Raw genomic sequence first — 27,695 nt, 5'->3', positions numbered from 1 at the left:
TTTGGGCTCGTGTGTTTTTCATGAGAGCAACCATTTTATTAACTATAATAAGACCCTGTGACTTACTGAAAATTGTCATTTTGAAAGGAGAAAATAACAACGAAATCACTGCTAGAGGATGGCCCTTGCTTGCAAACTCAAAATGTCTGCAATTGAAAGCAAGTGTATTCAAAACTAGACACCATATTTGAGAGTGGTAAAGACTTCAGTAATATAAAGAATAGAGTGATGAACTTGGAGCCAGGAAGATGTGAGCTTAAAGTATCCCTCAGATACTACTTGCATGTAATATGGCAAGCCATTTAACCTTGGGTCAAGAGTTCTTAGCCTGGAGACCACAGATAGAATTCAGTTAAGAGAAGCAGAGGAGTCTGTGAACTTGGGTGGAAAAAATTGCATTTAAGCTCTATCTGAAGTTTAGTGTTCCTTATTTATTTAAAAGATTGTGTGAGAGAGAGTTTTTATTAGATTTTGGAGAGATATAGTCCAAAAAGGAATACAGGGTCCTAAGGAAATTTAGGAGCCCTGTTTTTAGATGTCCATTTGCCTAAATCCCTTCAAACAAAAGAGAACAGGCTCCTCCTCTTCCTTGGATCAGGCTAAGGCCACTTGCCTTTCTCCCCTCATGCCCTAATTACTTTTGGGGCAGAACATCTGAGGAAGTGGTGAGGGGTTGAAGTGGTCTTAGTGAAGTAGTCCAGAGTTAGGAAGAGTTATCTTCCTGAGTTCAAATCCAGATACAGACACTTTACTAGTTCTACCCTCTTTGACTCCATTTTCACATCTGTAAAATGAGCTGGAGAAGGAAGTGGCAAACTCCAAGGAAATGGGGTCACTAAAGTCAGACCCTACTGAAAATGACTGCAGTAGTGACCTTCCTAGACTGATCAGAGAGAAGGGAACCTGACATTGGTTTGGGACAGATAGAGAAACGTTGATAAGGTTTCTCTCTTGTTTTATTCCTAAGACTTCAGATTAGAATCATTTAAAAAATAAATTCTTAATATTTTTAAATGAGGAAACTAGGACAGATGACTTAGTGTGTGCTTCCACTTATGATTATTATGAAGACCAAATGAAATAATATTTAAAGCAAAATTTAAAGCACCATATAAATGGTAGGAGCTATCATCGTCATCATCATCATCTTCATCATCATCGTGATCACCTTGTTCGAACCACGCATTTGTAAAAGGTGAAGAAATGGGGGCCCACAGAGTGACAAAGTAAGTCTAAGTAACTAAGTAAAATTAAGAATCCACAACCAGTTAGAGTAGAGCTAGGACTAGAGCCCAGGGCTTCTGACTCATATTCAATCCTAAATCCTCTCTCTCAACTTGTTCGAACAGATAAAATTGATTTTATTGATAACAGACCTATAAACATGAACCTAATTAAAACATGTTCTAGTCAATGTTCCCTGTTTCTGGGCATTCTCTATCATGTTCATTAAAAATTAGAATTTCTTATTAAAATGATATCCTTTATTTTTTTGCCTAAATTGGATTGGGGAGTAGGATTGGATTCATTGTCATAAAAAAGCTACTTTTTATGGACTTTGGGATACCTGATGCTTGATTTTATAATGCACACTTTTTTTCCTTATTGCCTCATAGGGAAATCCAGTAAAGGAGATGGCTGTTTTTGTTGCTGTGAAAACATGCAAGAAGTTTCATGATGACAGAAGTATGTTTTGAATCATTTGTTTTTACTGGATTTTAAAAATCTACTCTTCACTTTATAAGGGCATAAACACAAGAATGAGACAGTTTATAAGGGCATAAGAACAAGAATTAGACAGGAACCAAGGGGACAACCCAGTGAAATTAAAAAGTATTTCTCATTTTGACAAGTAATCTAAAAGGGTAAAACTTTATGAATGTGAATTCACATGAAGTCAAAATATGAAAATACATCTACTTTAAATGTCTGTTAAAACCCCATTTTTATTCAAAAACTGAAAAGTTTAGAAAATAACCTGTCTTGGGAGAATGTGTCAGAAATATTTAATTAATTTGAAGTGTTCAGAATCTTTGATCCTCACTGAGATCTTGGTGATTTACTAGTATAATTAATCTTGTTACATGTGTTGCTTGTAAAAAGTTTGGAATATGAAAATTAAGTGGGTTCAATGAGAATTTTGAGAACTGTCCCTGATCCATTTTCATTGTATACTTTCCCAAAGAAAACATTAAAATAACTGTGCTACTAATAAGTGTAATAGAGATTAAAAGAAGATGGGAAAGTAAGATGCTTTATACAATAGGAGAGGCCTATTAACTAAACCACAGAATAGTGAACACTTCTGGAAAGTACAGGTTTTTGTTGTACTGACAAGGGGTGCCCTTGAGATGGGCACCATGACATAATGGCAAGAATGTAAAGAGCAATGGACTGGGATCCAAGTAATTGGATTCCAATGCTAGCCCCGCTATTTACTATCTGTATGACCTTGGTCAAGTTACTTAACCACTCAGTTTCCTCATCTGTAAAATAAGGGGACTGGATTACCTGGCCTGTTAAGGACCCTTCTAGAGCTAAATCTATAATCCTCTCCTTCCTAAATATGAGGCTTTTACTGATCTATCTCCACCCCCCAGCTTCTAGTGCCTACCCCTGAAAATAACCTTGCATTTATTTCATTTATGCTTATATGTGTACATGTTGCCTCCACCCAGGGAATGGAAGTTCCATGAGGGCAGGGATTGTTTCCTTTTTTGTTTTTGTCTTTGTATTTCCAGTGCCTGGCATATAGTAGATTGTTTAATAATATTGATTGATTAACCCTCCTCTGAGTATGTGAAGCAATAACAGCAGTAGAATAATAATGGCAGTTCACATTTATGTAGCATATTAATGTTTGCAGATTCCATTTATTATCTCATTTGTTTCTTAGATGAGAGAAACAAAATTCAGAAAAAGGAAGTGATAGGTCATACAGCTAGTAAGGGTCATAGGGAGTCTCTAACCCCAGGTCTTTGTGACTCCAAGTCTAGTACACTATCTTAAGCTTCAGCTGAATTAGAAAGGAGAAACACCAACTTGTTATATCAAGTTTCTCATCTTTCACTGCAGTAGCCCCTTCTCCCTACATCCCCACATCCCTTAATGGTTTTGGCAGACCATAGGTGTTCTGAACAGAAAATGACTGAATCCATGGCCTTTCTTGAAGCCTCATACCTCCATTTCCCTGCCCATTCTGGATACAGGGGAGCAACTTTAACCACACTCAAAATTCCATAATTCTTGATAAAAATAACCCAAGTTAAGTCTTTTAGAGAAGCAAAATGAAGATGATTCCTATTATCTATTATAATATGCAACATTTTGTTGGCAGGCCATCAGGTTCTGTCACACTTCATTGGAGAATCATAAAAACAATTAAGAAATTATTAATATGAGCTTTTAAAAAAAGATTCAAAAATGTTTCCTCCTAGAAGCTAAGATAGGCACATGACTGCATCCTGCCTGTTTAATCTTTCTCAGAGTATGCAAAACAACAACAGCAATAGGATAATAATGATAGCTCACATTTATATAGCATGTTGTTTGCATATTACTTTACATATATTATCTCATTTGATCCTTAGATGAGGGAACCAAGGCTCAGATAAGGGAAGTGACTAGCTTCCCTTACTGTTGCCTTCCTTTGTCTATTTGAGCCTCATCAGAAATTCCTGGATGACTGGATGAAGGGAACAAGAAATGAGTTAATATGGCTTGAAATTAGACAGCATTTTGTGAATGAAATATTGAAGTATGAAAGCAGTAAAGGGCAGGGACCCTATTTCACAAAACTCTAAAATAATTTTGCTTATTAATTTGAATTTAGCCTGAAGATCATTTTATTTTTTTAAATGGTTATTTAATAAAAGAATATCAAAGCAAGAAGAATCTCACACAATAGAAGCAGGAGACCTGGATTCTAGACCCATTTCTGCTGCTGACATGCTCCGTAAGCCAGAGCAAGTCACTTAATTTTCCTGCACCTCAGACACCTCATTAACAAAGAGAGTGCTCTGGCCTAACGATCACTTCTAGCTCTATGACTAGGAGACTGAACAGACAAATACTTCAACTTCTAAAGCAATCAAATGTATTGGTTTCTTTTAATTATTTGGCTCTAGTCACAGAGAAAGGTAAAAATTTGTGATTATTCTGAAACATGGTTGATTTTCAGTTACAAGACTCATATGAATGTGATGTGTTTGTTCTAGTAAGAGAGAAATTTTAAGTTTCTTGTGACTGTTGAGTTTGTTATTAGCTCGGCGAATCTTAGAGCTTTGGGTTTTCCTGCCCCTTACCATCTGGTTGGGAGAATCACCTTGTTTCTTCATTAAGGCCATGAGTTATTGATATGGAAAATAAAGAGAGAGCCACTGTGGTACATTGGAAAGACCACTGACTTTGGAGTTCCAGGGCCTGGATTCCCATAAGCCTCTGTTATTAGTGTCCTGGACCACTTCAGACATGTCATTTATCTCTCTGTCTCAGTTTCCTTGTCTATAAAGTGAGGAGATTGGATTATACAGTCTCTGAGATTATTTCCAGCTCTACATCTACGATGCCAAGAGGAACAAGATAGTATAGTACAAAGCAGGACAATATGCATCCAAGTGAACATCTGTCACATTTAGTAGCATTGATGAAGAGGACATAGTCTCTTGAAGATCAGGTATTTAGAAAAACCAGTATTTAAAAGCTCTTAAAAACCAACTTTTTATTTTCTATATTAGTAAGGACAGAATGAAATCAAAATGCACAAATAATCTCCAAATGTGATTTTAGCTTGGGTTAGGAATATTTGACTCTCTTGCCATCTATTTTACTGAGTGCTATTAATTATTAGTTGGTGTCTTGGTGGAAAGAGTACTGGTCCTGGAGTCAGGAAGACCTGAATTCAAATATGACCACAGACATTTACTAGCTGTGTGACCCTGAGCAAGTCATTTACCCCTATTTATTTTAGTTTCCTCATCTGTAAAATTAGCTGAAGCGAAGAGCAAACTGCTCTAGAATCTTTGCCAAGAAAAATCTAAAATGGGTCACAAACATTCAGATATAACTGAAACAACTGAACAAATTAATTAATAGTAAGAAGGAGCTATGAATAAACAGCTATAGAGTCAGGAGATCTGGATTTATATCTTATCTATTGCTAACTACCTCTGTGACTATGGATAAATCACTTACCCTCCTTAGACCTTATTTTCCTTATCTTTAAAACGGATGTTTTGGATTAGGAGGCCCTCTAAAGTCCTTTTCCAGCTCTAATTTTATACTCCTAAGCAGAAAAATTATATCTTGAGTGTCATCTTTTTCCTGCCCTTGCATATACTCTGATGGAGATGTTACTACATGCAGATATGGCCAAGAAGTAGTGGAGAAAGAAACTATAAAAATGATTAATTCCTCTCCCCTGTCAAACATTAGGGGAGTAGATACAGGATTATATAGGAGTGGTTTGCTTGGTTATGGTTATTATATTAAATAATATTAATATGATGATAATAATAGTCAGCATTTATATAGTTGCTCAAGGTTTGCAAGGCACTTAACAAATATCATCTATTTGTTCATTACAACAACCCTGGGAGGAGGGTGCTGTTACTTATCTGCAATTTGCAGATCAGGAAACTGAGGCAGACAGTGGTTAAGTGACTTGTCCATGGTCACACAGTCAATAAATGTCTGGTGTATGATTTCAACTTCTGACTTATAGCTCACTTTACTCTTACCCCTAATCAGAGATGCACTAGTATATTCTTTCAATATATACTTTCTGGCAATAAAACTATCAGTAGAGATTGTATAAAATATTAACAACCTCTAAAGTTAAACGATTGAACCACTCTCAAGAAAATTCCATTCTTGTATTTAATGTATTTGACATAAATAGACATGAATGGAACATGAAATGACATAAGTGGGATTCAGTTTTACTTCCTGAGGCAAACCAGCAAATTTTTCCGACGTGCAAAAGAAAAATATTGTAGTTATTAGCTACTAAAACGAAGTGTAACTGCTTGATAGAACCAGCCTATTTGAACTCCTTGTATCTGTGATACTCTCCTTGAAACATCACATTCTTATCCATACATACTTTTCAAGTTAGCTTAGAAAAATCCAAATCTATTCCATCTACACAACACAATTTCTATTAAGATCTGAGCATGGGTAAGATTTTAAAACCCTGTAAGCATATCATTAAATACTGCAAAATAATTTTTAATTAAGGAATTTTGATTAATCTTGATCCAAGCTCTTAGGTCATATGTTTTTCATTGCATAATGGGAGCTGTGAGAAAAATGTAAGAATCTTCTCTGTACCTTATCTTTTTTTATGCAGAATACGTGCATGTCTCAAGTATCTGGTAGCAGCCGCTGTTGTTGCTCATTAAATGGTGGGTTGTGATGTGCCATCTTCCTGCTGTCTCCCATCTAATTAAAGAGGCAAAATTGCTATTTATTCAGCCTTCAGTTCCTTTTCACAGCTTCTGGATTTCTTAAAAAAATAAAATGAAACAAATACATTGTTCTCTTTTAGATTAGAAAAAGGTAGATAGCTTTACTGCTGTGATTTTTGCATCAGAGAGTAAAATCCACATCAAAGTACTGAAACAAATATTAGGATTTTCCCCTTCCCTTATTTTCTCTTTTTGATTGAACAATCTGATGGGTAGGCAGTTAATGAAGAGTGTAGTGTGTGAATCTCAAATAGGTATATAAGTAAAGCTTGAGTTACGAGGAACCCAGGTGGAAGACAATTTCCTTGTTAGAAGATGTAATTAGATTAATAATTGTGGATGAAAGCTGGTTCTTGAGTACTCCCCATGGATTCTGAAGTGGTTGAGGATACAGATTAATTGGAGATGTCACTTTCAATCAGTAGAGTAGAATGATTTTAATCACTTCCATGAAATTTCTCTCTTTAATGTGAATTTGGTGTATATTCTTATAATATATAGGTATCTGTATACATATATACATACCTATTTTTACATGTATGCACATATGTATTCTCAAATATATTTCATATACACATATTATATATACAGCATATATAATATATACATATGCAGTATACTTAATGAATATGATATATATGTATATATTTACTTATATGCAGACATACATATATAGCTATATCTTTGTCATCTTGAATCTGTCTCATAAAAAAAATAACATTCATTTTTAAGTGGACAAGTAAATGTAATGAGACCCAACATCTTCCTTAAATAAGGTATTATTAATAATACCTCCCTCAACAGACCCAAAGACTATCATTTGATTTCAGGGCAGTTTTATAGTATGTCCAAGGATTTTATTCATTCTTGCAGTGAAGTATGCAGTGAAGCATACAAGGGCAAATATGTATGTTTTATACCTAATAGTGTTTTACTCCTTTGATTAAGGAATAAATCCACATGGAAGATATATGTAGTTTATGCAGTTGACCTTTTTCACAATAGAATACCTTCTTTTGCTCTTTTAATTATTTTGTTGTAATTAACTTTCCTGAAGAGGCACTCCCTGTTAATTTGGAACCTCCATGTGTGAGAGTACATAAACATTGGCATGATGTCACTTGATTGTTGAATTTAATCAAATTAAATTGAATTGATTGAAAGTGAAATCTGTAACTGTAATTGACTGCAAAAATATTTTCTCAACATTCTCAACATTTTCTCAACATATTGCTCAAGCAATGTGATGTAGAATTCCCTAGCAAAGAGCATCAGTCAAACTGGATCGCAAATACTTTAATGATGCTAATAACAATTGTTTATACCTTTATTAAGTTCGACTAAGTTGGGAGATTTCCTATTTCATGTTTTGTAGAAGGGAAATCAATATTGTTGCAAGATTTGCCAATTTCTAATCCTCTCTGGTATCCAATAATTCTTATTTTGAGCAAAAAAAAGAAGGGGATTTGAAAAAGAATTATCCTAAGATATTAGCATCTGCTATTTAAAACTCCAGCAAGGAGAATATAGTTGAATGTAGGAGTTCAGGGAGGAGAATCAACCTTGATTTTTATTTCAGTTTCATTTGAATCAGCTCGTTGGTGGAGAATCACCCATCCTGATTAGTTATTAGAGCAAAAAAGGAACTGAAGGCTAAAGGCAAGGAAAACGAATGCACAATTTGCACACCCTGAAAGAACACGTGTTGAAGACTGAGGGAAATTCTTGACTTTTCCTCACAGCTTCTTCCAGTGTTATGCAATGGAGGATATCTTACCCAAGAGTGTGAACATATAATGACTGCATGCTCCTGAGAGCCCTATTACATGGTAAGTCACTTTCTTTATTCTATGCAAAAATAAGCTGCCAATGCAGTGCCCTGATTGAGATTTTAATTGCACAGGGTTTTGGAAGAAGAGAATAAACATTTTTAGAGCAATCTTACCTTATCTTTCATTTAATATGCCTCTTACAGGGAAGACATGCATGTTCTATCTCTTCTGTAGGAAAATCATAGGACCATATATGGCATGGAGATTATTATTGGATTCAGATTGATCACTTTAGTGTTAATTCATTCATTGAATCAACAAGCATTTATTAAAAGATTACTATGTACCAGGCACTGTGTGAAGGGCTCAAGATACAAAGACAAAAATAGTCCTTGCTTGTAAGGAATTTACTTTCCACTGGAGGAAATCAATATTTAAGCCAAGAAGCAATTGCAAAATCTATAAAAGATAAGAATGAAAAAATTTTGAGGGAGGTGAGCACTTAAATGAAGGCAATGAAGGGAGATCTCCTATGGGAGCTGATACCTGAGGGGAGCCTTGATGAGAATCCAAGAATTGTTGGACCCAAAAATTGTTTGGCAGTTCAGTCAATCATTTGTTGGAGGGGAGGAGGGATTCCAGGTATGGGAGACAGCAGATGCAGAAACACAGAAAAAAGGAAATGGCATGCCTTCTATGGAGCAGAAGTTTAAGATAATACATGAGAGGGAGTGATATGTAATCAGCCTGGAAAAATAAGTCAGATCCAGAATGTGAATGACTTTAAATGCCAAACAGACAAGTCTGCTTTCTGTCTCAGAGGTCAGGGAACCTCTGGAGTGGTTTGAAGAAGGGTGTAACATTTCTAGTCATGTGCTTCAAAAATATGTTTGACAGCTATTTGAATAATGAATGCCCAGGTAGGAGGAGACTGGAGGGAACAAGAAGATCAATTAGGCTGTGTGTGTGTGTGTGTGTGTGTGTGTGTGTGTGTGTGTGTGTGTGTGTGTGAGAGAGAGAGAGAAAGAAAGAGAGAGATAGTGACAGTGAGAGAGACAGAATTAGGGAGTGACAGTGAGAGATAGAGAGAGAATATGATGAACCAAGGTCACCATGTTGTGAGTAGAAAGAAAGGGATGAAGCAAGAGATGTGAAGATAAAATCAACAAGATTCGAAACATTGAATGGGAAGGGGGAGGGAGAGGGGAAACTTTGAGAGTAATGAGGAAAATACAAATCTGGGAACTGCAAGGATAGTAATGCCTTCAACCAAAATTGTGGAGCTAGAGGGAAAGATAATGAGTACCATTTTGAAAAGGCTAAGTTTGGGATGCTTATGCAAGAGATGTCTTGCAGAACATTGGTAATGTGGCACTGGAACTTAAAAAGAGATTAGGGCTGAATATATAGATTTGCAGATTTCTTCAATCAATAAGTATTTATCAGGTTATCATAGGCCAAACACTGTGCTAAGCTCTGCACATACAAAGAGGAAAAAAAAAAAACAAAGTTTCTGTTCTCTTGAAAACCCCTGGGGGAAGCAACATGCAAACAACTATGGATCTCTATAGAAGACATTGAGAATAATCTCAGAAGTAGATACTAAGATTTGCCAGAATGATGTAACAGTTTTTTGTTTTGAACTGAGCTCTAAATGATGGTTTAAAATGTAGATTTTAAATTAACATTTTGTGAGGGAAGGAAAAGGTTAATTAAAATTTGAACTTTACATATAACTGTGATGTAATTGGACTAAATTTCATATAAGGAAGTAAAATTATTCATCAGCATGAAGGCACAACTTATTGCTCAAGGGGATGTTGAAAATGCTTATCAGAAAGTGGATTTTAATCATGTCCGGTCATTACCATTCAACTGTAGCTTTTCTCTGAGTTATAAACAAGCTCAGTCCTAGGAGATCATAAGAAGGACAAGTGATCCTCTTACTGCCTTAGAGATGCTGCAGTTCTGAGTTGCCTCTGCTGCCTCCACATTTAGGCATGTGATTGTAATCTCTTTTCTCTGTAACTTTTTCCTCCAGTACCTATTGTAAAGCAGACGTGGGAAGGTCAAGCAAGTCTCATTGAATACTACAGTGATTATGCAGAGAGCTCAATTCCAACTATTGATCTGGGAGTACCTAATACAGAAAGAGGTGAACACTTAATTTTATTAGTGCCTTTGTAAGAAATATTTCATTCTATAAATATGATTAATTAAGGCAGAAAATGTTTATTCCTCAAGTAGATTATAATTCCACCTTATATATTTTCCTCTCCTCCCAGTGATTTCTTTAAGCTTTACCTTTACATCAAATGGGGCTACAAGATGGCACAGTACATAGAGCACTGGATGTGAAGTCAGAAAGACCTAAGTGCAATTCCAGACTCAGACACTCAGACACTGTGACCCTGTTTGCCTTAGTTTCCACATCTGCAAAATAAATTGGAGAAGGAAATGGCAAGCCACTCCTGTACCTTTGCCACACAAACTCCAAATGGAATCATGAAGAGTCAGATGTAACCAAACCTATTGAGCAAAAACAAATTAAATCAGCAACAAGGGGTTATTTATTTATTCCTAATAGTTTTTCAGTAGATTGTAATTAATGTTGTGGAGTACTTGAAAATTGTACCTATATAAGGCTTAGTGTATATATATATATATATATATATATATATATATATATATATATATATATATATATATAATGCTATGCAAAATATATATATACATATACTCACATATATAAACATATACATATGTTTTATAATTGAAAAAATAAGATCCTATTAGGCATTCCAAGTAGCATATACTATACACAGATTACTACTTTTCAAAGAATTAAATTGCAGTGATGGCATTATCAGTTTGAGGGATTTCATAGTTTTGATATCTCTCCACTTTCTGAGCCCCCGGGATCATGTTGCTGAAGTTATAGGGAGACACCACCAGATGGTGGTCTTGCTTATCTTGGTTACTTAAGACTTGCTAGTCATTTCATTCAATGAATGTGATGTTCAATGAATGTTAACTTTTATAAGCAATTAGACATTTTATTAACAAAAAAATTTCATATTATACTACAATTATTTAGTAGATACCTGAAACAGGTGGATGAACTTCAGAATCTCCCTGTGCACTGAAGCTGCTATCAGCCTTGGCAATAGATAGACTAGATGCTTGGACTCTTAGAGACCTGGGAACATCAGTGCCTCTGTGCTACCTGAATTTGTCCTGGAAATCCATTATATTCTGACCTGGTCCTTCTATCACAGGTTGCTGTAGTAGACAACTAAACTAATGCTTTAGCTAATGATTTTTATCTAAATTTACCTTTGACTAATTTGGAAAGTTTCAGTGGAAATTACACTGAAGGATCTCCAAGCCAATCCCTAGATTTTTTTTTTTCTACTTTTAGCCAGATCAGGGAAAGTATCTCTCCCTTTTGATCTGATCTAACTCTATGGTAGTTTGTTCATACCTGTGATCAGAAGCACTATATAGCCTTCAGTCGAATTAGTCTTTCATCATCCTTTTTCAAAATCAATTTATATTTTATAACTTCTTAATTCAGGTGATATGTTTTAGCGTGTCAACTTGAGTTCACTTACTGTAGAATCAGTTTCCCTTTGTTCTCATAGATACCATATCCATAAATGGATGGAATATTTTCAATAACTTTCCTAACAACAGTAAAAAACATGTTATGTTCAGGAGTTTTTTTTTTTAATCTTTGATGATTAAAGACCCTGGCAGGGCATCATTGTTGTAGTTTTGAATATCAGTTTTCAGTTTTCTGTAGACATGATGTAATTGGGGTTAGTAATATATCATATAATTGATCATACAACAGCTATTTAGAACAGATATGTACATGATGACTCAATATTGAGTATGTGTAGTTTATATTTTTAAAATAGTATATGATAAAATGATTTAACTTTCTTTTTTAAACTATAAAATTGAATGACTTGAGTTTCATCAACTTTCTGTCTATGAAACAAAGTCATTACAAAACAATGAAAGAGGAAGCTAAAAATACAAGTAATGTACAAACTAGATAATTCTTTTTTTCATTGATCAAACAAAGAGACTATGCCATTCTCAATAATTTTATAGTTTCAACTCTGCCAATTTTAGGTATCTGTTAAAATGAACCATATAATTGGTTTGTATTGTTAACCATTTCAAGCTTTAGTCAAGGTTGGCCTTTTTTGTTTTGCCTCTGTGGAGTTGTTTCAATCATATCCAATGTTCTGTGACCCCATTTGTGAAGATACTGGAGTGTTTTGCCATTTCCTTCTCTAGCTCATTTTACAAATGAGCAACTGAGGCAAACAGGCTTAAATGACTTGACTAGGGTCACAGAGACTGGATTTGAACTCAGGTCCCTTTGACTCCAGTTCCAGCATTCTATCCACTGTACCACCTGGATTCCCAGAATTGGGCAGTATAACTCAAGAAAATTGGAGTTATGGCAAGGGTATGGCATGGCTTAGACTATGTGACTTCCAAAGTCCCTTCTCCCTTTGAAGTCCTATGATCTTAAATCTAACTTTTATCCTTCCATCCAAACTTGCCTAATTTAAATATAGGCTTTTCATTCAATAGAAATAGAACCTGGGTCACTTTACCTTCATATGTTTCCTATATGTTTCCATTTAGTATATAGATAAAAATACTGACTATCATTTTCATTTATATAACATTTTATATCAGAGGACATATTCAAGCCCTGTCTCTGGCCCTTGACATCTCTGGTAACTATATGTTTTCCTGTCCTTTTTTCTTAGGTCATTGTGGAAAGACCTTTGCTATTTTGGAAAGATTTTTGAATCATAGCAGTGATACAACATCTTGGCTAGTCATTGTAGATGATGATACATTAATAAGGTAAGAAGTCATTCTTGGGGTGGCTAGATGGCGCAGTAGATAGAGCACTGGCCCTGGAGTCAGGAGTACCTGAGTTCAAATTTGGCCTCAGAAACTTAATAATTACCTAGCTGTGTGGCCTTGGGCCATTTAACCCCATTTGCCTTGCAAAAAAAAAAGTCATTCTTGTTCTTGTTTGGATAGAGATTCTAAATATACATTCAAAGCCTTAGTTAATGCAATCTTTCTCTTTTCATATTTTCTAGATATTGTGATTAATATAAATATCATGATTAATTTTATCATTGATTTTTATTAAGCATTCATATATTCATGGTGCCATATAGGCTATTTTTATTTTTTAAGGTGAAAAATACTTTATTTGATACATTTTATTTTGACTTGTTAGTCACTTAGCAATAAACAGTATCCTTTTGTGCCTTTCCACAAAAAAGTAAAACTATCTAGTCCATTGATTACTACTGGTAACACAAAGTTATATAACTTTTCATTCATATAGTTTACCATGTTACTATAAGAGGATGTCATATTTTTAACCTTAGTACTAGAGAACCAACATTGTCCACTGTTAGCTTGTTTCTGTTAGTTTTTAACAGTCTTTTTTTTAACACTATTGTCTATATATCTATATACACAATTATATATTTGATTCTATTCACTTTGCTCTATATCAGTTCATACAAATCTCATTATTCTCTGAAATCTTCCCATTCCTAATATGTTTCTTATGGAGCCATTTATTGTTAGCTGACATGCATATAACAGCCATTGGCTGTTTACTATATATGACCAAGGTCTCCAGTGCAGAGCAGTTCCCATAGACAGTCTTTGTTGTTGACAATAGAATTAAATACATACCAGTTATTTAAGTTTTCTTGAAAATTGAAATTTTTAACAAAATGATAATTGAGAGAATCTATTAGAGCAAAAGCCAATAAGGGAGTCTACCTTTCATATATGCATAAAAGCTTTCCCCCTCTCTTAAACTCCTCAAATGTATAGAAATATATCAAATGATAATAATATACAAAGATGAACCTAGGCTCTCCAAGGCAAGCTTTCAAAGGTGCTGCAAAGATAAAAAGACTTCCAATAAAAAAAAGACATTCCAGACCTAGGAATGACCAGTTGTCTGTCAACTGAGGACCAGATAAACAAAGTTTGGGGAGATTGTCACCATATAAGCAGTGAATTGAAAACTGTCTTCTAAATTATCAGTGCAGATAGGGAACACCCATTGCAATGAAATTGTAACTCCTTGAAGTATATGAAAACTTTATTATATAATTTAAAAAACAATTTGACTAATTTGAATTTTTAATGTCAGACTTGAAGGAAAGATCTAGTGAAGGTGGCCTTTACAATATTTTTAGAAGAAGGGAAGGAAAGTGCAGAGAGAAGAATAGAACTATCCCTCACTCTCTCAAGTCCTTTAGGGGATTATTGGCTGATTTTATTGCTTCTATAAGCTATTTGAACTCCAGTTACAACTTTTGATATAGCTAGTATGCTCTGCACAGCAGGTCTGAGGAGCCATGAAACATTTACCAGAAATGGTGTTTGAAAAAGTAATTGTTAATTATGCATACCATTGATATTTTAGTATCTCCAGGCTCCGGAACCTGCTTAGCTGTTATGAATCAAGTGAACCAGTGTTTCTAGGAGAACGTTATGGCTACGGACTAGGAACTGGAGGATACAGCTACATCACTGGAGGAGGAGGGTAATTGAATCTTGAGATGCCTCCCAACTTTGTTTTATATTTATCTGTAATCATTCTGAATTCCATATTCCATGAATTCCATGATGTAAATGTATTTACACTGTGTTAATTATCTATTTTTGAGTGATAGGTGGGTTATTTAGTTTAAAAAAAACAAAAACCACAAAAAAACTATTTGTGGCATGGAGCTTCCTCTATTGAAATTCCTTCTATCCCTGTGACTTGTTAGATAACTCTTAGGAAGTTGTCTGAGGCAAATAGAGGTAAACTGATTTGACTAGGGTTGCAGGTAAAATTTGAACCCATGTTTTTCTGACACCCTTTCTAGTGCTCTATCCACTGTACTATCATAAATCTCAAAAAGAATGTTTTGTCTTTAGAGTATATGAAAATATTCTCTGTGTCAGAGTACTTGATAAAAAAATTACAGTGGTATATTGTTTAAATCAATTAACTAATTTTAATGGTAGGCATATTTTTAAAATATGGATTAAAATCTTTGAGGATTGTAATTTTGTTCTTATGGCTGTCTTTCAGCCAGCTACATGGCACAGTGAATAGAATGCTGAGCCTGGAATCAGGAAGACCCATATTCTTGAGTTTAAATCTGATCTCAGACACTTATTAACTGTGTGACCCTAATTAAATCATTTAATTCCAGAAAAGGAAATAGCAAACCACTCTAATATCTTTGCCAAGAAAACTTCAAATGGGGTCAGGAAGAGTAGGACATGACTGAAAAATGACCCAACAACAAGAAAATTAGATATTTAAGAAATTCATTTATGATTTTATAATAGGGACTAGACCTGTGTTTTCATTGGTATAGAGATCTCTAAGGTGAGGAAACTATCCCTATCAATGCAGGTAAGCACTGTCTCTGCAACTTACAGTCTTAGAGCATTGATAGGGAACAGATGAGTGAGTTGCTCAATCTATTATCTTACCTTTATTCTATAATGCATACTTTTAAAGAGCAGTTGAGAATGAGTACTTTGAGAGATGCAATGTGGTATTGTGACTCTCTAGAAAGCTATCTTTGGAATCAAGAAAACTGCCTCAGACGTATGGAAGCTAAATGACCTCGATACCCTAGGCCACTCTCTAAGCCAAGATCCAGGAGTTTGTTTTTTTAAAACTATTTTGATTATATTTTAATATAATTAATTTCCTTTCTATTTCTATGTATTTTATTTTAGACATTTAAAAACATGATTCTGAGAAATAGGCAAGACTAATAGGAAAGACTAATTATGCTTAGTTAGTCACCCTGACTCTAGAGTTAATGAAGTTTCAAGTATTTATTATTCATTCAGAGCTAAGACTTCAGGAATTGAGATGTTGAGGCAAGAATGGAAGAAAGTAGGCTAAGGGCCTTCTATCTGTCTACCTTAAAGCAAATACAGGAGCCATAGAGACAGGCCCTAACACAATGGAAGTCTATAGGCTACACTAGACTGCCAGAGGGATCTGTAACACAAAAATGATAAAAAGTTCCTGTTTAATAAGCCTAGAAGTGTAGAGAGTTGTAGAGCTCATTAGTAGAGGGGACTTCCTCATGGAAACTTCTCTATACCAATGAAGTCACAGATTTTATCTTTAAAAAGCAAGACAAAACAAAAACAAAAGATAAGCCTTTGACATTAAATTTGTTCTATTTTTGGTTATATATTTTGATGTAATCCTGTGGGTACAAAATCAATTAAAATAAGGTTTTTTGTTTGTTTTTTGGGGGATGTGAAGTGGAGGAGATATTCCTTCCCACTTTTTCCAACTACAGAGTAGATATAAAAATGCTCAAATTGCTTCCTGTCATCTTTATGATTTTAATTGGTTGAGCCAGACCTCTGTGGATTTACTGAAGGGGTAGTCAGTCTCAAGTCTCTTCTTGCTAGCCACAAAGCATAAGGATGCTTCTGGAGCTATTTGATATAGGAGGACCTCCCATCCAGACATAGGCTTGCTTATGACTTGCAGTTCAGGGAGAAGGAATAGGATCCTCTGACCCTTGACTCTCTGAATCACAGAGTCATTCTTAGACCTCAGGGCCAACAGGAAGAATAAGGGGAAAGGAAGAGAAATGTGCTCTTCTTTAAGGATCTACTATGTGAAAAGCATTGTGTTAAATTATTAACAAATAACAAATTACTACAAATTTACAGTTAATTATTACAAATGTTATCTTATATGTTCCTTACAACAACTGTATGAGGTAGGTGTTGTCATCTTCATTTTATAGTTGAAGCAACTGAGGGAAGTTAAGTGAATTGACCAAGGTCACTATGAATGACTAAGTCCAGATTTGAACTCCAATCTTCCTGACTGCAGGTCCAGTACTCTCTAGTCATTGAATCACCCAGCTAACTAAGAATGCAAAAAAGGGGCATAAATTGCCCTTTTATTATATCCACAGATTTGGGACCTTCCTCCATTATATATCTTCAGTTATACTCAGTTACTTGGAGAATAAGAAAAGAATCTCAATTTCTTTACAAATATAGAACCAATTTCCATTTACAACAATCCGGCAAGGGCAAGATTTAGCTGAATTTGTAATTCCAGACTCTCTGGGTTATCTGTCACCAGCTTTTGTAAAAGATTGCACTAGATTCTTTAGTCAGTATTGGCAGGAATATAAATATATCCTTCTTCATTATGGTTGGAAATCCCTTTAATTTAATAGATTTTTATCCCAAAATAAAGTGACCTAGTCATATTATATTTAAAACTATATTATAAAGTGGCTGTCATCAAAATTGTCCAGTGCTGGCTAAACAATAACAAAGTGGATCAATGGAATAGAGCAGGGTTTTTTTTTTTGGTGGTTGTCTTTATTTTTCCTTATGTCTTGTTTTTGTATTCCCATCTCTTAACAGAGTGTTTAGCAAACAATAGTTAGTTAATAGATGCTACTTGATTAACTGACCAAGGCAGATTGTAGGAGCAAAGGTAGTGATGTATGGGAGAATGCAAATTAACAGGAACTGAGAGAAGTATTACAGTGTGAATATAAAGGGGATGGCAAAAAAAAATTCTTAGGTTTATGGAGCTGCTTAGCCAAGATTTCTTGAGTTTTTCAATCTGCCCAGTTGTGTATTGTGTAGCTCTTGATTTACTCAACGTCATACTTTTCAGTCTGGCATTTGAGGTCCTCTACAGACGCGGAGAGTTTCAGAACAATAAGGCACCTTTGAGAGTCATGTAATTTAAAACCTCTTCAGGGAGGGAGAATGAGACCCAAAGATGTAAGGTGACCAAAATAATCACCAATATCAACTCTCATTGAAAAAAAAATTAAAAATTAAATTATTGATGTTTTTTGTTTTCACATTATAATCATTTATTGGTATACATGCTCATGTCTACACACATGTATGGACACAAACATATATGTAGGATAGTGGAATCCTTTGATGTAACAAATTAAAACAGCTAGGTAAGAATGTGTAATGCAGCAAGCCCATTTGGCCAGGTGTGCTATGTTGCCTCTTCAGTCTTCTTGCAGCCTCTGGATGAGCTTCCCAACTCCCCTCCTCAGATAAGAGCAGTATGTTTCATTATCTGTTCTTGCATCTCAATCCAAATTAGATGAGTCTCCTCACTGACCCTAATGTTCATTTCCACATCCATTTCCACATCCTGGTGGGAAAGGGAGAGAGGGAGAGGGAAGAGGAGAGAGATTGGGAGGGAGAGGGAGAGAGAAGGGGAAGAGGGGGAGAGGAGAGAGAGGGGGAGAGAGAGAAGGAGAGGAGAGAGGGAAGGGGTGAGAGAGGAGGGAGAGAGCAGGGAGAGAAGGGAAGCAAGAGGGAGAAAGGGGGGAAGAGAGAAGGAGAAGGAGAAAGGGGAAAAGGGAGGAGAGAGAGACAGAGGGATAGAGAGGGGGAGAGAGACAGAGAGAGAGAGAGAGAGAGAGAGAGGGATAGAGAGGGGGAGAGAGAGAGAGAGAGAGAGAGAGAGAGAGAGAGAGAGAGAGAGAGAGAGAGAGAGAGAAGGGGAGGGAGAGGGGAGAGAGGGAAAGGAGAGTGGGAGAGAAAGGGAGAGGGGGAGAGAGAACAAATGACAGAGAGCACTAATCTCTAAGGAAGATTTGAATCTCACCTAGTTATGGGGCACATGCTAGCTATTCAAAATCTGATTTTAGAGAATTGCTTAGAGCCCTGATAGATTGCTGCAGAAAATGTGTTGTCAAGCATTCGTAGAGGATTTTACTCATCTAGGATTTCCCAATACTAATGAAATAAGTTCTACCCCTATCCTCATTCTATCCCCACTATCTCCCATCCCTGTAATGATGGGCACATAGTAGACACTGAATATATGGTGGTTGATCTAATCCTTATATAATCCCATGGTACCTAATCTTCCTTGACACATTTGGATTTATCTTGTTGAATATTCTCTTTTTTGATGGTAGGAGATCAATTCAATGATAATTTAAATAATTAAATTTAATTTAAAAATTATGGAAAAAATAAATTAAATAATTAAAAAGTAAACAAAATAATGACGAGACCCAGAAGTTCTGTTGATAGACTGAGTTTGAGTAGGAGAAGAAAGATATAGTCTAGATGGAAGGAGAAATACCTTTAAGTCACCTAGTAAGAGACAGAAGAAGGGCAATCATAGAAGGAACAAAGAGAGGGAGAGAAGGAACTAACATTTATTAAATGCATATTTTGTGCCAGAATCTTTGCTCAGTTTTTTATACTCAGTTTTTATTCTCATAGCCCTAGGAAGTAGATGCTATTTTCATATCCCATAAACATTAAAAGCTGAGGACAACAGAAAGTAAGTGACTTGTTCGAGGTCATAAAGCTAGTAGGTGTCTGAAGCTAGTTTTAAACTCAGGCTTTTTTGGCACCCTCCATCTATTGCACCATTGTCTTGTGGAATAAGCTCTTAACCCCAGAGCCAAAATATTTCATTATAAAATGATAGATAAAATATTTTTTTTAGGTTTTTGCAAGGCAAACAGAGTTAAGTGGCTTGCCCAAGACCACACAGCTAGGTAATTATTAAGTGTCTGAGATCGGATTTGAACCCAGGTTCTCCTGACTCCAAGGCCAGTGCTTTATCCACTACACCACCTAGGTGCCCCATAGATAAAATAATTTTTAAAGAAGGACTCTAGGAGACAGTTCTGAAAGAAATTTTCACAAGACAGTTTTCTGATGGAGAATACTGACTTCTCTTCTTTTTTTGGGGGGGGGGTCCCTGCCTCCTGTTTTAACATTTCCAATTTAAAAGAAATAAAGATATCAAAGAAAATCAGTGTTAAACTTCTAGCCTCTAAACATCTTTTAAATATTTAAAAATTGGCTTCCAGGATGGACATATGGTTCTTTTGTGACACAAGTTGATGGGCAATTTTCCATGTCAGGACAGCTGCTTAAGTAACCCACTAATATCTTAATAAAAACATTTTATTTCAAGTCCACATGTGCTTGGGCTATTTGGATTTTGTTGCTAGTACTCAGGATATGTAGAAAGAAATCACAGATTTGCTAATGGATAAATTCACTCTCAGCTTGTACTTTACCAAATCAAAACTTACAGAACCTATAGAACTACAAATGGATCAAATCATTACAAAGATTTTCTTCTGTTTCTACTTTTCCCCATATAGTTACAGGAGGAAAATAAAGGAGCAAAGTACTAGATATAGAGGCAGAGGAAGGAAACAAGTATTTGTTAATTGGCTATTATATGTCAGACATGATTCTAAATGTTTTTCAAATATTATCTTATTTGATTATCACAACCACCCAGAAAAGTAGATGCCATTATTCTTCCTTTTTTAAAGTGAAGAAATTGAGGTAGACAGAGGTTAAATGGCTTCTCCAAGGATACATAATAAGTAGGAATTTTAGGTCAGTTTTGTACTTAGTTCTACCAAATTCCAGGTTTAGCTCTCATCACTGTATCACCTAGCTGTAGAGAACCTGAATCAAGTCCTAGGTGGGTGATCTTAGACAAGTCAGCTACTTTAATATAGCCTATTTCCCATTGTGTTAAGCAATCAGAGTTAATTGCCACCCTTAAGGAACATCTCCAAGTGACCATTCTTTTATTAATAAATGTACTGACTTTATTAATAAAATGATTAAATTTCCCAGAAGCTGGATCCCCAAATTTTTAATTTTTGCACGTTGAAGTCCTGAGTTAGTGTAATGGTCATGTAAGGGAAAAAAAAACTAAACAATATTGGGGAGATAGAAATGACAAATTTTGACAACAGAGTAGAAATGTGCAGTGAGAGAGTCAGGAATCAAGGATGATATGAGGAATAGGGAAATTTCAATTGAAGATCTGATTGTAATCCTAGTTTTGCTATTTACTATCTGATTTATCATTGAGTTAATCACCTCCTATTTCTGGACTTTAGCTTCCTCATTGGAAAAAAATAGAAATAGAGAAGAAATAGGGAAGTTCAAAATAAGGATATGTTTTTTGGGGAAAGAGAATTTTTTTTTGAAAATGTTGAGTTTGAGATGCCTCTGGGATATAGCTTTAGAAATATTCAAGAGGCAAGTGGTAATATGGAAATGGAGATTAAAAGAAAGAATTTTTCTAAACCAGAGAACTGATTATGTCACTCCCCTATTCAATAAAATCTAGTAGTTCTCTTTTGCCTTTAAGTTAAAATGGAAATTTCTCTGGCTTTTAAAGCTCTTCACAATTTGGTTTCAGCCTCCTTGTTTAGCCTACTTTAACTCCTTCATAACCTGATTCCTTTATTATACCTTATTCCCCTCCCAACCAAATTAGCTTTCTTCTTCCTCACACACAACACTATCTCTTTTCTCTTGGTCTTTAGACTGGCTTCTTGCTCTACTTTGTAGATTCTCCTGTTTCCTTTACTACTCAGCTCAATCACCACCTCTCCTGAGAAACTTCCCATTTCCTAGTTTCCTTTCTTCTTATATTACTTTGTATATATTTTGCATATAGTTTGTACATACTATAAATTACATGCTGTCTCCCCCAACTCATGTTTGTCCTTACATCATTCCATAGTACCTGAAACATAATAGGTATTTAATAAATGTCTCTTGATCCATATAGAAAAGTTCAGCGTCATCAGAACTTTGTATTTTTCCCCAGGATCTAGCACACATTATATATTTAATAGTAAATGTTTGGGGTGGTACATGGCGCAGTGGATAGAACACCAGCCTTTGAGTCAAGAGTACCTGAGTTCAAATCTGGTCTCAGACATTTAATAATTACCTAGCTATGTGGCCTTGGGTAAGTCACTTAACCACATTGCCTTGTAAAAACTGAAAAAAAAGTGGTAAATGTTTATTGAATTGGATGGAAAAGATGCCATTGCTTTGATCAGGATAAAAATCACATTTAAACTCCCTCCACCACCCACTCACTCTTGACAGTAAGATGTTTTAAAAGAAGCATGCCTGTAACTGCCCATTTATAATCAATATCATATTGCTTGCCTTCTCAAAGAAGAGGATGGGAAGGAAAGAGAGAGAATTTGGAACTCAAAAATTTTAAAAATAAATGTTAAAGGGGCAGCCAGGTGGTATTGTGAATATAGCACTCTCCTAGAGTCAGGAGGACCTAAGTTCAAATGTGGTCAGTAGCTGAATGACCCTGGTCAAGTCACTTAACCCTGATTGCCTAGCCAAAAAAAATATCAAAAAATGTTGTACAATGAAATTGTGAAAAAAGTAAAAATAAACATGTGCCAAAACAAAAAAGAAATATGTCTGTTCTAAGATCTGTTTTGCTCTAATATTAGCTAATTAGGATCACAAGGGATCTTTTACTAAAAGAAATATTATTGACCTCTCCAAAGGTCAAACCTTATTGATCTGGACCAGTACAAAAACCATTGATGTCAACAAGGCATAAGACTGACACAGAGAAAAAAAAAGGAAATTGTAAAAACGGAAGAGACAGTGGTATGACTGTCTTATTGTTCTCTAGGAATTCTTTGGATGTTGTTGTTTTCATTTATGAGTAATAAAAATGTGTTTTCCTTATGCTATTTTTAAGGGGTAATTTGGAATTTTATGACCTCTTTCCATTCTAGAGTCAAGAAAGGAGTGATCAGCTAGGAAAACGTTTAAACTCCTTTAGGTTAACTTTTTTTGGGGTGGTAGGTAAAATGGGGAAAGGAGAAAGATTATGTCCTTATGTGTCTTTCATTTTGTGAATTGAGGCAGGGAACAATTATCTTTGCATCAGGATGACTCAGGACTCCCCTAATGCTTCTCTTTTATAGTTTCCAAGTGTATACAAAATAATAATAAGGCTCAGTATCAGAATAGACTAGATTAGACCAAAGTAGAATCATTCAGAGAGGCTGGCAACTTGACCAAAGTAACAGAAATTTAATCCAGAACTCCAACAATAAACCCCGAAAACAAGATTCTTACATTTTTCTCTCAGGATTCTATCAAACATTAGAACAAGTCCAAAGGAGTGTCAACCAGGATGATGAAGACATTCAAAACCATGTTACAAGGGGCATCAGTTGAAAGGACTAAAGCTATTAAGTCGGAAGTAGAGAAGACATAGGGGGCACCATTGCTATCTTTTGACATTTACAAATTTCAGTAGGCTGACCAAGGGGAAGAGAGAGTTCCCTTATTTGATTTGGTCTCCATTAAGATCTCTGAGTTAAAATGAAAGGGGAGATGATTTTAACTCAACTTGAAGAGAAATTAACACCCCCCCCCATTTTCTTCTCCTCATAGTGAATTATATTTCATTGAATGTATTTTAACAGTGATTGAATAAGATAATCACTTTCCAGGGGGATATAAAAGAATTCCTGCCTTAAGTAAGTGATTGGTCTAAAATCATCACTGAGTACCTTTCCATTTTTTAAGAATTTATAATTCTCTTAAAATCTATTTTCCTTACTGTCAGTAAGGAATATTCTGGACCACAAGTTCTTAGGGATCTGGACCTGGATAGCCCAGCTAAATCATTCATAGTGGGTAGGAATTAAGGATGTCTCTGAGAAGGAGAGGCTGTTGTTTATCCAAAGAGAACTCCAGTGTATGTTGTCATGGAGAGTTCCAATACCAGGGAGTATTTTAATTTTCTAACTGATAATTTGAAAAAGAGAACGCGAGGCAACATATTTTTGCCAAGAACTTAGAAATGTACAAAGAAATAAAAATTTACCCACAGGGAAAACATCTGTTTCATGTTTAAAATATTTATTTAAGTGTTAATATTGGACAGAAATCACAAAAAGAATTTCTTTTGTACAGGGTAATTAGGAAGTGACCTTTGAGCCCCAGAGAAACCGCTCTTTTATCACAATCAAAAATGTGTATTGACTGAACTAGATTTCTCTATCCAAGTAAATGACTTTTGAAGTTTTTTGTTTGTTTGTTTTTTGTTTGTCTTTATGTCTTTGCCTGTTAGTATGGTCTTTAGCAGAGAAGCAGTCCGGAGACTTTTGTCCAGTAAGTGTCGATGTTATAGCAATGATGCCCCAGATGACATGGTACTTGGCATGTGTTTCAGTGGTCTGGGAGTCCCAGTGACGCACAGCCCTCTCTTTCATCAGGTGAGAGGATTGTTTTCCGTGCTGCTTAATAAAAGGAGGGGGGAGGGTTTCTTCTCCTTGGAGAAGTCTATTTCTCTTCCCTCACCATCATTTCTTTTGAGAATTATTTACACAGATTCCAGATGGGCATTACATGGAGACCTCTTTGATAGGAGCAGAAGTGGGGGGGGGGGAAGCTATTGTGTCACAAAATATTACAAAGGTGGGATTAAAAGGAAAGTAAATGGCATATGACAAGTATCGCTTGTCCTAAGAGACTAGGGAAAACCTGTCCCTTCACATAATGTTGGACATTTTTAATCAAAAAAAAGGATATTCACTATTTGCTCATTTTGGTGATGGAAAATATCCTGGACAAACCTAGCATCCCTCTAGCTTGGATTTAATTCTTTTTCAACTTGCAGCTTTCAAAGCGGTTGAATTTAATTCTGCCGACATGTATAATTTTTGCCTCCTTTTCTAGTATTATCATCAATTTTGTAGTTTTTTTGTTGGGTTTTCCTTCTTTTTATTCTCACTGCCTCTAGTCTGTTAAACTTCAGTGTTGTGTACTAGGTGAAGATGCATACTGGGGCAGGGGGTGGAGGATGGGAGTGGGAAGAAGGAGAAGCAGTAGTGATTTCCACAAGTCATCAATGATATATTTGTATCATCCTTATAATCTTTGGGGAAATATGTTCCTCCTGCACACTGTTTTTAGTAGTTCTTTGAGAAGTAGGTCTATGAATGTGTTTATATTCCCAAAATGAAATCTCTGTGCTATATTTAGATTAATAACAACAGTGCCTTCAACACCTACACTAGGCTTTTCTTAGAGAAATTCATAGCTATTCAGGACTTGAAAATGTAAATGTATGTCTACTTTAGATGCCATAACAAGCACTGAAATGGCATTTAAATCCTGATTTTAGATTCAAGAGGTTTATATTTTATGTCCCCCACCAAGCAGCAGTTGCTTACCCTAGTGATATAAAAATTCAACCATGACAGTTTTATCAGTGGAGAAGGAAACTATAGCAAGGCAGAAAAAAGTATTTGCATCATTGGATGAGGCAGATTCCCCTTTAAACATCCCTAAGTGCTGTAAGGAAAGATAAAAATAGCTCTTTAATGATCAACTTGGAGCATCCTCTTTGACAAAAGGACATTTTTCCTGTTCTTTCAAAATCCTGTCTGTTCTTACCCATTCTAAACCTTAGACATATGACATTATAAAGACTCAGAAAAGTGGATGATTCTTTGGCTCTCTAGTGAAAAATGAAAAAAATTATTAAAACTCTTGGAATAAAAGAGATATAATCTATCACTATATTAACATGACAGTTCTTAGATGTGGGCAGCAGCTCTGGCTATCGAGGGAAAAACTTGGCTTTTAAAAAAAGAAAAAGAGAAAGAAAGATATTAAAATAGAATACTGTGAGTCTGCTCACAAAGGAAAAAAGTAGACAGGGTCCATATATCTGCTCTCCTATTCTTTCCAGCTAAAGGAAGAAAATAACCTATTCCTTAGGCATAAATTCTAGGAAAGAAAATTTAATGTAATTCATTTTTTACTTCTCCATTCTTAAAAGCTCCTGATTTGTGTTCCATAGGCAATGTATTTCAAGCCTTTCTAAAACTAAAAAATATAAATGGAGTCTAGGATTCCTAGTAAGTTGTTTTATCTAATAATGTTTGAAGTTTCTCCTAGAGAGCCATAAATTTGAAAACTGATTTTTTTTTAATTTTCAAAGTGAGTCTGGCATAATGGGGGGAAAAAAGGCCAGAACAAAACACTAAGCAGGGAATCTAGAGACCTGGATTCTCATTCCATGTGCAGACCCTCATTCACTTAGTGACCTATGGGCAAATCATTTCACTCCAGGAACTTAGTTTCATTCTTTGTAAATTAAGGTAGTTGGCCTAGATATCTTCAAAAGGCCATCAGAGTGGCAGGAGTCTGTGCTCTGAGAGGAGAGATGAACATCTATTGTTTCATATTGACTTACTAACTATGTGAGCATAACGCTCTGAATCAGAGCCATGCCAAATACATGCCAAAGAAACCAAATGCTTGGTTTCTTTTCTACTGACTATTTCAGCGAATATTTTATAATGGAATTCTGGTTCTAGAAAGGGATTAAGAATAGGTCTTCCTCTTTACAGCCAGAGTTCTTTAAAAAAAATAGTATCTGTAAAATAAGGACTTTGATTTAGGTAATGTGGTACCTTGATAATAATGATAGTGATAATTTTTACTAGTGTTTCTAAGATGCCTTACATCCATCATCCATTTGATCTTTAAAACAACCCTGTGAAGTAGATGTTATTTTACAGAAGACAAAACTGAGACTTGAAGACCATAAAGTGACTTGCCCATGGTTGCACAGTTAGTAGATGACTGAGGCAGGATATGAAATCAGGTAATGAAAAGACCCCCCCCCCCCGATTTGGAGTTGGAGAACCTCCATTGGAATCCTGACTCAGTTTCTTCCTATATGTGACCTTGGGCAAGTCACTTAATCCCATATTCCAAGTCTTAGGATATTTCTAGATGGCCTCTAATTAGCTCACATTTTCCATGGTGTTTTAAGATTTATGAAGCACAACTCTGTGAGGAAAGATGGTGAAAAGTCTGAAGTTCACCATCCCTGTGTCTAAACCAAGATCTCACAGAGAGGTCTGCCTTTAAATTCTATGATTCTGTATCTAAGGAAGAACAGAACAGCTTTTTTTTTTGATGAAGTTCAATGTGCCCCAACCCTTGGAAGAAGAGTTCTCAATGTAAAGTCCATGAACTTAAAAAACATGTACATATATGATATATATGTTTTCATAAGTATAGTTCAATATTATTGACTTCCATTGTAATCACATATATTATACATTTTAAAAACATGATTTTGACAAGGAATCCATAGACTTCATCAGACTGTCCAAGAGGACCACAATACAATATTGGATTAAAAAAACTCTTCCTTAAAACTACCTATTTCAGCCCCACTTATATCCCCTCCACTACAGTTTAGGCATGGTTTCCTTTATTTATATTTAGTGGAGTTGGAGAACAGCTAGTCAGTATTCTTCATACATCTGTTCAGTTTGTCCTAATTTCTTATCCTCTAAGGGTAACCTGTGAGGGGTCTCTCTTGGCATTATAAATACATTTATTTCTTTACAGGACTCTTGGGTATTAACACACACTTCTCTGAATGGATTTCACTTTCCATGAACTTCATCTTGTTCTTTTCCCATACTGCATTTAATGAAAATCATTAGCACATGTTTGTGCTTAATAAACTAGGTTCTCT

General features: G+C 35.4%; 1 protein-coding gene across 4 annotated transcripts in view; it reads left to right on the top strand.

Moving 5' to 3' along the window:
* B3GLCT (beta 3-glucosyltransferase) overlaps positions 1–27,695 on the top strand; it is a 107,079-nt gene that overhangs the window by 73,766 nt on the left and 5,618 nt on the right. For 3 of the 4 annotated variants that reach the window (XM_074216097.1, XM_074216099.1, XM_074216096.1), the window contains exons 10-14: positions 1,617–1,686; positions 10,281–10,394; positions 13,036–13,135; positions 14,739–14,858; positions 24,261–24,405. In XM_074216097.1, the coding sequence (XP_074072198.1) occupies positions 1,617–1,686; positions 10,281–10,394; positions 13,036–13,135; positions 14,739–14,858; positions 24,261–24,405 (549 nt within the window). The remainder of the gene's footprint in view (positions 1–1,616; positions 1,687–10,280; positions 10,395–13,035; positions 13,136–14,738; positions 14,859–24,260; positions 24,406–27,695) is intronic. The other variant, XM_074216098.1, reaches the window with a different exon arrangement.

Source organism: Macrotis lagotis, chromosome 1 (assembly GCF_037893015.1).
Source record: "Macrotis lagotis isolate mMagLag1 chromosome 1, bilby.v1.9.chrom.fasta, whole genome shotgun sequence".
Lineage (NCBI taxonomy): Eukaryota > Metazoa > Chordata > Mammalia > Peramelemorphia > Peramelidae > Macrotis > Macrotis lagotis.
This window is presented reverse-complemented; position numbering and strand designations above follow the sequence as displayed.